At 37.9% G+C, this 10850-nt stretch overlaps 1 protein-coding gene across 1 annotated transcript; it reads right to left on the bottom strand.

The window, feature by feature from the left end:
* Positions 1-218: 218 nt before the first annotated feature.
* On the bottom strand, positions 219-9990 carry Cbr-lin-39 (the record flags this gene model as incomplete). Its single annotated transcript, XM_002642561.1, has 5 exons — positions 219-305; positions 348-398; positions 446-591; positions 7536-7713; positions 9691-9990. The coding sequence occupies 5 exons, from the start codon at positions 9988-9990 to the stop codon at positions 219-221; spliced, it is 762 nt and encodes a 253-aa protein (XP_002642607.1).
* Between the last annotated feature and the right edge of the window lie 860 nt (positions 9991-10850).

The raw sequence follows: 10850 nt of genomic DNA, 5'->3' as shown, positions 1-10850 counted from the left end.
GAGATATATAGGCTCAAAGTGGACGATCCTGGTGTCGTTCTATTAGAGGTTTTACGGTAACCAACAAAATTTTTGAAATAATGTTTTCTACAATTTACTAGTTGACCATTTTTTGATAGCTTCTACAGAAATCGAGACAAATGGGGTCAAAGCTAGAAGCCTATTAGAGCGAATTTAGGTCATTTTTAAAAAGGAAAAAAGCAAGCTAATAAAGAAATCTAGAACTGGTTGAAAAGTGGAAAACGAAATGGACCAAATGGCATATTGGCGCCGAACGGCAGCATTGGAGGCGTCATTGGTTTGTCCTGCAATATTAGGTTTGGCGGGAAATTCAAATATTCTAGTACCTTATTCTCCTTCTTATGCTTCATCCGTCGGTTTTGGAACCAGATTTTTACCTGAAAGAAAAAAGGATCAATTTCTGCATTTTTGCGTGACGGTGTACCTGTCGTTCAGTCAACATCAGAGAATGAGCTACTTCGATTCGTCGCTTTCGTGTCAAATATTTGTGCGTATGGAATTCCTTCTCGAGCTCTAGCACCTGATTCCTCGTATACGCCGTCCGTTGTCGCTTCTCGCCGCGTGAACCGCCTGAAACTGGAAATAATTGGGGTTTATAGGTCCTAAAATGAGAACTACAGTAGCCTAAATTTTTTGTTTAATTATTTATTATACTTTTAGATCAAAAATTGGGTTCTAATAGACAAATAAAAATGTAGTCGAAGAAAAACAATTTTGTTTGATAATCCCAAATTTTTTAAAGGCGCATAACTTCCCAACCAGCGGTTCGGTTATTATAAAATTTGTAAATAGTGAGAGGAAATTTTTTAGGAATTCAGATTCTTTAAAATTTGCAATTTAGGTCAAAGTTAAAAGCCCTTCAGGTAATACTTACAGTTAATAGCCTCAAAGTTACGGTATCATAAAAAAGCCCAGTCAACTTTGCCTCAGATTATCTTAGCTCCTGTACAAAATATCAAGAAGCACTCAGCTGATAAAATGTTTATCATAAAATTGACAGCATTTTATTTGTTAAACATTTTTTTTATTCCTTTTACAAGAACCAAGATAAATTGGCTTAAATTAAGAGAACTTCTATTACCAGACAATTTTGACGATTCTAGAGCCCATAACTTGAGAACCAGTTGACCAAATTTGATGAAATTTATAAAGGTCGATAGGAAATTTCTTAAACATCAATCCGAAAGAGAGTATACCGTAACATTAATCACATCTATACTACTCCAATCCTGAAAAATCTGGTTGTGCGCCTTCGAGTTAGTTTTCCTTAGCGTCTACTTTGACCTAATTTATCTTGGTTCCTGTGAAAGATATCAAAAAGTTCACTAACCAAATGTTTATCACATTATCACCAATATTTCATTTGTAAACCACCTTTTCATACCTATTACATGAACCGAGATAAATTGGCTCAAAGTTTAGATGAGCTACTTGGCCCCATACTTGTCACTGGCCGGGCCGGGTCAAAATAAAAAATTCTTCGGCCCGTCCCGGTCCAGCCCTGTCGGCCCGTGTCAGGTTCTGAAATGTCAAAATTCTGAAATTTTGGAACTTTTTCGAAGTTTTTATTAAATTTTCGGAAAAATATCGAAGTTTCACATTTTCGTAAGGGTGAATTATCCCAGGAATTTTCTTTTTTAAGTGAAATTCATTCGTTTTCTCTCAAAAAATTTTAAAAAATCAGCTACCCGGGCGGGGCCGGGTCACCCGGTCGGCCCGGAATTTGACAATGACGCTTGGCCCCACCTCAACTTTTATTCATTCCCCATTATTATTATTATTCTAACTATCTCTTCTGATTTTTCCTCATCCCCCATTCTCGCCGTCTCATTCCTCCTAAAACAACCATAAATCATTGAAAATTTTGAGGGCATGAGCGAGATTCTTCCTCTTCTCTTTTCACACTTGTCACCCCCAAAAGTCCCCGAGAGACGGACCCCGAAGAAGAAGAAGAGATGACAATCATAATATACCATTGTTCAAGAAATACACTATCAGGTTGTAAAAATTGTCACTTCTGGGCAGAGGGATGGGGGGCGATTGAGCAATTTATTATGGGTGGGTGTCAAAATATTAGGACCAACGGGGGAAAGGGGGGGGGGGGGGGAACACAAAACAACTGATGCAGAAGAGAACCATCGGTTTGTTCAGTTTAGAGCACGCTTGGGAGGAGGAGGAGCAGAAAGTGCAAAATGATATTGGATGTGTGTCTTGGGGTCCGGATGTCTGCACTTCAAATTTTTGAAACCAACAAAACCTCTAATAGAAGCGTCCGTTAACTTTGAGATCAATTATCTCAGTTACTTCAAGAGATATCAAAAGCCTGTCAACTGATAAAATGTTTGTCATAAAGTCTGCAATATTTTATCTGCTGACAAGTTTTTGATATCTTCAAGAGAAACGAGATAATTCAGCTCAAACTGCAAACATAAATGGCGTTCTATTAAAGGTGGGGGGACATGAAAAAATAATGTTCTCGAAATTCCGTTTAAATATGCCCTCGAGGAGTTGAACTTGTCGAGACTAGTATTGACGGTGCGGCGCCGCTACCGACTGAGCCACGCGGGCAAAGAGGCAGCCGGCGCCCGATTGCATTCATAAAGGTGAGGACGACCGCTGTACGCAGAGTGACATTAAGCGTTGTACACCGTCACGGTAGAATGCATACCCTAGCTACAAAAATCCTACGAAAAATCTCCTGTCCCCCCATCTTTAAAGCATAAACGGTAAGTTGGAAAAAAAATTGGGAAATTTTCAAAAATTAAATAATTCTCCTAAATCTTGGATCCCTTATAATGAGATAGTTTATCTTTAAAAAGTCTGAAAAAACGAGAATAATGAATTTTTAATCTTTAAAGGGACGAAATGATCTACTCGAAAATTTCGGAACCGATTCGTTCAAAATTGAACCTCTGAATTTCATAAAAATCGGTTCATTGACTTCTAAATTATCGAGTTTTAGAAGAAAATAGGCTCTAAAACATCTTGTTTACATTCTTTTGAAATTTTAAAGAAAACCAGAATCTTCTTAAACTTGCCTTTCAATCTGTATGATTTCCATCAAAATTAACCAACTGGTTGACCAGTTATCAGCGCTTGAAGCTGAGGGGTCTTTAACTTTGAGCGGATTTATCTCGGTTTCCGTTCAAGGTGTCAAAAATAAGCCAATTAACAAAATGTTCATCATAAAATCAGTAATATTTTATCAGTTGACTGTTTTTTGATATCTGTTACAGAAACCGAGATAAATTCGTTTAAAGAAAAAGACGCCCGAGTAGCACACAGCAGTTATCCAAACTTTGAGGTCATTTATCTCAGTTTCTGTAAAAGATATTAAAAAACACGCTAACAAAAAATAAAACATAATATCAATAATATTTTATCAGTTGGTTACTTGCTAATAGCTCTTACAGGAATTGAGATAAATTGGCTCAAAACTTCGGGTGCCTAAATTTCCGATCCCTCAAGGGCTCTCCCCACAAATCTCGACACCACCCCCTAATTTAACAATTCGTGTCTCTATTAAATTCATTTTCATGTCTTCTACCCTTCTAAAACATAATGGATGTTGTGCTAAACCTTTCTCCCTATAACCCCAAACGGCGGGCGCTGCGCCATATGGTCGAAAAGAGAGTGAGAGGGACATGGGAAAGGGGGAATGTTGCTTGGACTGAAGACACCTGGACACAACGGCCCATTCGGACAGCTTGTCCCTCATTTTGAGACACGCGTGAGACTTTAATATCGGGAAAATTGGAATGGAGAAGAAGAGAAATCGGTTCAGATTTTGTAATTATTGTCTTTCTTTGGATTTCTTGGAGGTTTGGATTTGAAATGAAAAGAATAGAAAATGAATGTCGAGAATTCAGGATTCTAGGACAAACATTCAGAATCCTTTGAACACATTTTTTGTTAAAATTTTGTCTGCAAACCGAATAATTTTAGAGCCTATCGGTTCATAACTTGAGGTTAAGTGTATCAATTTCAACCAAATTTATACAGATCGAAAGGAAATTTTATGATCAAAAAATTTGACTCATCTTTAAGCCAATTTATCTCACATCCTGTGAAAGATTTCAAAACATGATAAACTGATAAAATGTTCACTATAACATTCTAAACATTTTTTTAGTTGATTACTTCTTGATATCTCCTACGAGGACCAAGATAAACTAGGCCAAAGTTGGGGTACCCTTTGGCCGCAAATTCGGCCTGTGCCCCTAACTTTGATACAATTTATCTCGGTTCAAGGGATCCCTCGGGCTGTCATACAAGGGTCACCTTAACTTTTAGTCAATTTATCTCAATTCCTCCAAAAGATATTAAAAAGTAGTTAACTGATAAAATATTACTGATTTTATGATAAAAATTTTATCAATTGGCTACTTTTGGATATCTCAAACAGGAGCCGAGATATATCGGCTCAAAGTTGGTAGGACGGTTGGGTAAGGATAATTTTTCGATGCTTGTCTGTTTGTCCAGATGTCTGTTCAAGTATTTTTCAATTTTTAAGAACCCCTTATTATTATCCAAGACTCTCCACACAACCTGTTAATCATTCCTTGTCATCACATCCCTTCCCGAATCATCATCAATCACAAAATCGTCAAGGGGGGTCAGAAATAAAAAGAAAGCCGCAAGACAGCACAAAAGAGCAACACAAAGTGCTCCCTCCTCGTCTGGCACAATCAGTGTATCAACTGTCAATAAGAAGAAGAAGAAGAAGAAGACACGTATACCGCCCAGGAAGAAGAGGAAGGAGTCCAAATACTTTGACAAGTTGGCTCTCACATACTGATGGGTGCAAATGGGATTAGTGTAATAGGTAGGAGACGTTGGGTGTCCCAAAAAATTACTGGAGAAGGAAAAAACTAAAGGAATTTGTGTTAGGAAAGCATAGAGAAATTTTCTATTGATTTGAACAAATTTTATTGAAGTTGACCTATTTTCAGCCGCGCGGCTTGCGGCACCGTAGCTCAGCCGGCAGCAGCGCGGCACCCCAAAAAAGAGTTCCTCTACTTTGACCTATATTATCTCAGTTTCGGTGAGAGATACTAAAAATGTGTCAACTAACAGAATGTTTATCATAAAATAAGCTATATTTTATTAGTTAACATCGTTTTGCTATCTATTATAAAAACCAAGATAAATAGGGCAAAGACAAAGCTATGCTGAACTAGCAAGTAGTCGCCCAACCAGACTAAGTTCTAGAAAATTGGTTTGTGAAAGTGTGAAATTTGATTAAAAAATCAAGTACATTCTTTGAAAAATTTTCTATCCACCTTTATAAATTTCATTAGATTTGGTCAACTGGTTCTTAAGCTGTGGGCTTAGGAAATCGTCAAAACCTATAAACGGGACCTTTATTTTTGAGCCAATTTATCTCGGTCCGGGTAAGAGATATCAAAAAGTGGTATCCTAACAAAATGTTTATCATTATATCAGAATTATTTTATTAGTTAAAAACTTTTTGACGCCTTTTACGCGAATCGAAATACATCAGCTCAAAGTAGACGCTATGCGGGGGGCCACCTCCAACACAGATGGTCCTTCGAGCGCGCTTTCTTTTGAGCCCATTTTTCTTTATTCCTGTACAAGATATCAAAAAGTTGTCAACTAACAAAATGCTTATCATAAAATCAGTTATCTTTTATCAGTTGACGGCTAATTGATACCTCTCACAAGAATCGAGATAAAAGGCACTTACGCTCCCCCTCCCTCTATCCTCAATTATTTTAAACCATCATTCAAACACCAAACAAAATTTTGACGCTTTTTCCTCTAAAAAGGGTGTGAGATTCGTTTTCTCTCTGTGTTAAATGTGACATAAGATTGGTAGGATAACAACGGCAACAGCGCGGGAACATAAAAGAAAACCCGCGAGGGCCGCCCGTTTCAAGCGGAGACCGTATCTCTAGATTACGGTAGTTGGGGAGGACAGGAAGGGTGTGGAGAAATACATCATCTGTGTTGTTTTTATGATGAATGGTAATCATGTGATTATTTGTTTTTTTTTTTGGAAATTCTAGGAATTTTTAGTTTGAAATTTGTAAAACCTGTAATAGAATAGTCTTCTAACTTTGATTTAATTTATCTCGGTTCCTGTGAAAGATATCAAAGAGTAATTAACTAATAAAACATTGTTGATTTTATCGTGAGTAGTTTGTTAGTTGACAACTTTTTGATACCTTTTACAGGAACCGAGATAAATTGGCTCAAAATTTGGATACCTGCTGAGCTGCGCAGTTGGGAACCTTGGGGGGGGGGGTGCAGCTTGAACCCTTCAGCCGGACCTATTTCAATTTACTATTTCCCATTATTATAAAAGATATCTTCAGATTTTGAAATCTAAATGAATATAATTAGTTTAGAATCTTCTTAAAATTCCCTATCGATCTGTATGGGTTTCATGAAATTTAGCCCAATGGTTCCGAAGTTATACGGTATCATCTCCAAAAAAATGGTCCCAAAAGCAGTTTCAGATTCCCGATTCCCCGATTTCCTCTGAAATCTAGAATCCCCAATTATTGGTCCATTTTTGTTACACTTCCTTCCCTTCAAGAAGTCAGTTTCTTCCCATCAAGTCAACCAGCCAAAAATCTATTTTCAATAGGATGGAAAACAAGAGTGATTCTATTGCAATAGTCCCCATAGAAGTCGCCACGGGTCTTGACACGAAAGATAAATGGGTTCGCGACATGCCATTTCTTTTTCTCCTTATTTTTCAATGTCTTTCTTGTGGTGTGGCTCCATTCTTGGCGCTCTTCACGTCAAGACGAGAGACGACGGGCGCCGCCTTCCTTATGCTTCATGTCAAAATGATTGGAGTCTTCTAGTGGGGTACTGTAGCTTCCGGAGGGGTGAGGGAACAGAAAATTACTCGAATGCAAGTGTGCTGCATTGGGACCCGCTAGCACATAGAAATCTAGAGCGCAATTGTTTTCATATGAGGTAAGTGAGGAAGCTTAGGATCCGAAACATATGCTTTACGCGCCAAAGCATAACTCAGCTCAAACTTGGAATTCCTGTACGAATTTAATATTTAAATGTAGAACTCAACGAGATCTACATAATTATATACAATTCAACTATGTTGGAATACCCAGTTTTTTCCTCGGAGATGATGAGAGGGAGGAAAGGCAAAAGAGGCATCGACCTCGGTGGGGCCGCCGGACACCCACTGCGCGCCGACTCATAACTCAGCTCAAGCTTAAAATTTCTGTACAAATCAAAAAGTGAAATGTAGAACTCAATAAAATCTACAAAATGACATATAATTCAACTATATTGAAATGCCAAGTTTTGACCCAACGGTGGTGAAAAGACGGGTAGGCAAAATAGGCACTCTGCTAGCTCCGACCACATTTCTGGTCTTTGGATCATTTTAACATAGTCAAATTATGTATTTTTTGTAGACCTTTTCAAGTTCTACATTTTACATTTTTGGTTAACTTGAAATTTCAAGATTGAACCAAGTTATACCGCCTACAATGTTTTCTAAGCTCCCCACCAACCTGTCGTCGAGTGCACTCGAGTCATCCATGGATACACTGCTCCGCCGCCTTTTTCCATATCATCGTCATCTCCACTGATGCCCTTCTTATCATCATCCTTATCATCATCATCGTCCGCTTCGAGTTGCTTCCAGTCATGATGACCATTACTGACACCAGATGGATTGTAGCACAGGGACTGAAATTTGGAGCTTTATTGTCTTCAAAAAACTGCAGTCTAATTTGAACCGATTATTATGAAATAAAGAAAAAAAAAATCAATGTAAGTGTGTCTCAACGGGACTCCCATAGTCTAAGGAGGGACAGCCCGAGAGAGAGAGAAAAGAGACAATTAATCTTGAAACTCTTCCTTCCTCTTCTCTTCTTCTTCTTCTCTTCCCGTCTCTTCCTTTCATTTCTTCTGTTTCCAACCACTTCACTCTTCCCCACCACATCCTAGCTTTTTCAACTTTTCCTAGGTTCGACAGTTTTGTACGATTTAGGAAAAACTAGTTTGGATTACTGTAGCTATACCGAACTGTTTCAATAGTCTTAAATTTGGGGTCCTTAGAAGTAGTTTGGAATTTTTCGAGTTGTCTGAAAATCTCAGAACATACTAAAAAAAATAGAGCTTCAATTTTGTAATTGACAACTTTTTTGAAAAAATTTAACCAAGCGAGGTATACGGCTAAATTTGGCACTTTCGGCACTTTGAACGGCATATCTCATCAGAATGGAATTTAGCAAAAAAGTTGCCAACTACAAAATTAAAGCTCTAGTTTTGTTTAGTATGATCTGGAGTTTTCAGACAAATCGAAAAATTCTGGAGTACTTTTTCAGGAGTGCAAAATAGACCATTTTTCACTGAAAAAGTCGAAATATGGTATATTTTTGTGCGATACTGTAACTCGCCTCAAAATTGACATTTTTCAGAATTTTAAATTGCTAAGGAGTCAGTAAAACACGGTTAATTTAATAATTAGTTAATTGAGAAAAAATTGAAAAATTGGTTCGGAACTATCCTGCAAAAATACCCAATTTTTCGGATTTTTAAAGGCAAATTTCATAAATGTTTGTGGCTCGAAAAGCGTACAAAGGCTCAAAAAGTGGGAAAAAATTCTTAAATATATGCTAAACATTTTTGAAATTAATGTTACATTCTCTTTGTTGAGATGCTCAATTTATAAAAATTTGAAGGATCTCTAAATCGTGATCTTTAAATTTCTGGTCCAAAAATTCCAAAATCTGAACCCTACCCAGTTTTGGGTCATCCAATCAATAATCTCAATTATAAAATCTCTCGAATCTTCTCATTAATTTCAATTCTCCTCTTCAAAAAGCCCCGCCCCATCGATATATCGTAGTCCTCCTCACCCCGTCGGCATATCGACAACAAGAGGAGGCAAAAAAAAGTGATGAAATGAAAAATGAGTCTCTCTTTTTCTCTCTCAATTTTTCATTAAAATTTCATTTTCAGCAGAGGTGGAGGTGTGTGTGTGTGTGAAAATCGAATGAATCATTTTGGGAGGAGGGGAGGTCGTTTTTTGGGAGATTTTTGGCGGGAAATAAGGGAAGTTAGGTTTGGAGTTAGTTTGAAAACTTTGAGATTTTGGAAAAGATAAAAAAAAAGGAAAAAGTAGCTGATGTTAGAAAAGGGAAATTATCAATTTTCAGTTAGATAGAGAGATCCAGGAGGTAAAAATAAGCTAGCTCGTTAAAAGCTAAAGCTAGAAGCTAGCGAAAAGTTAGCTTGCATTTAGTCGTGTGGGGGCCCTTCTATTAGAGGTTTTCCGGTAGCCAATTTCTTCAGCTTCTTGGGAAAATATAGATTTTCGAAATTCTGAGTTTATGGCGGGAATTTCAAAAATTTCAAAAGTTGTAAAATATTAGACAACTTCGCAGGAACCTTGTTCAAAATCTCATCTTTCTCCAAAAAACGAATTTCAGCCAAATTGCACAATTCCAGTTCAGGAAACTAGACATTAAACTTGACCTATTGGTTCCAAAGGTGCAAATTTGGATCTTTTGATTTTAATGATTTTTTAAACCTAGGTTATAAGTTCTCGAATTCAAAATTAAGCTCCAAAATCCTTGGCTCATTTTTGGTTTTGTATTTTCAGATTTATAAAGTTTAGCCTATAAGTTTCGAGCTTATTTTTGTGCTCCCCCCACTAACCTGATCTCCCAAAACAGGATACTGTGGTCCTGCTCCAATCCCCTGACTAGAAAAATACGAAGCGATTTGTGAAGAACTCGTCGGATCGTAATAACTTCCAAAATGTGCCGAAAGTGCTGCAGCCGACGCTGGATCATATATCGTCGCTAGCTCTGAAGAAGACGGTATCGGACCAATAGAAGACGTCGAAGAAGCCGATGAGCTGGACGACGATGAAGAAGATGATGATGCAGACGAACTGGCAGATTCTGGAGCCACAGCAGCATCTGCCGCAGAAGGCGATGATGTAGATGTGGTCATCTGGAAGAACGAGGGAGGGGTGAAAGTGATTGATAAGAATTGATTTCGAAAATATATGGGATAGAAAGGAGGAGGAGGCAAAAGTGGTGATATAATAAATGAGGATGGGACGACGAGACGCGTCGTCGCGGGTGTGGGGGGTGAACATTTGTTAAAAATGTGACGTCTCAGAGAATTGGGAAGCGACGCGCCCGCTCCGCCCACTTTTCTTATTGGCGAGGGGGCGGGGCTTAGGGGGAGAGGGGGAGAGAAGTGGTATATAAAAAAGCGCACCGGATCTTAATTACACATAATTGGTATGACTGGGAGAGTTTCTTTCAGTCCAGATGAAATACAACAAAATTATCTTGGACCTCTAACTATAAGGCTTGGGATCTTACTGTAGATGCTCCATTGTTGCAATTGAGCCAATTTATCTCGGTCGTGGTTTACCAGATATGACTAAAAACTGTTGTTAATATTATGATGAACGTTTTATGAATTGGCAAATGTTTGATATCTATCAAAGGAACCAAGATAAACTGGATGGAAGTTTAGATACCTGCTGAGCCAGATCCGTAGAACACCGACTGGCTCCTTCACATCTTTTGAACTTAGTTATCTTGGTTTCTGATAGAGCTACTAAAAATTTGTCAATTACGAAAATGAAGACCTTAAAATTTTACACATTTTGTTAGTTTACAACTTTTTGATAACTGTCCCAGGAATCGAGATAAATCACCTTGAAGTATGATGGCTTTTTCATCACACGCATTCGGAAGAGCTCTCTGTACTAACAAGGGAAGGAGCCGGTCTATTAGAGGATGCTTTAAGCTTGATAAGCTTTAGGCTAATAGAGTCCTATTATGAACCTGATTGCT

Source organism: Caenorhabditis briggsae, assembly GCF_000004555.2.
Source record: "Caenorhabditis briggsae complete genome, chrIII, whole genome shotgun sequence".
Lineage (NCBI taxonomy): Eukaryota > Metazoa > Nematoda > Chromadorea > Rhabditida > Rhabditidae > Caenorhabditis > Caenorhabditis briggsae.
Note: the sequence above shows the minus strand (reverse complement) of the source record. Positions and strands in the feature narration are given on the sequence as shown.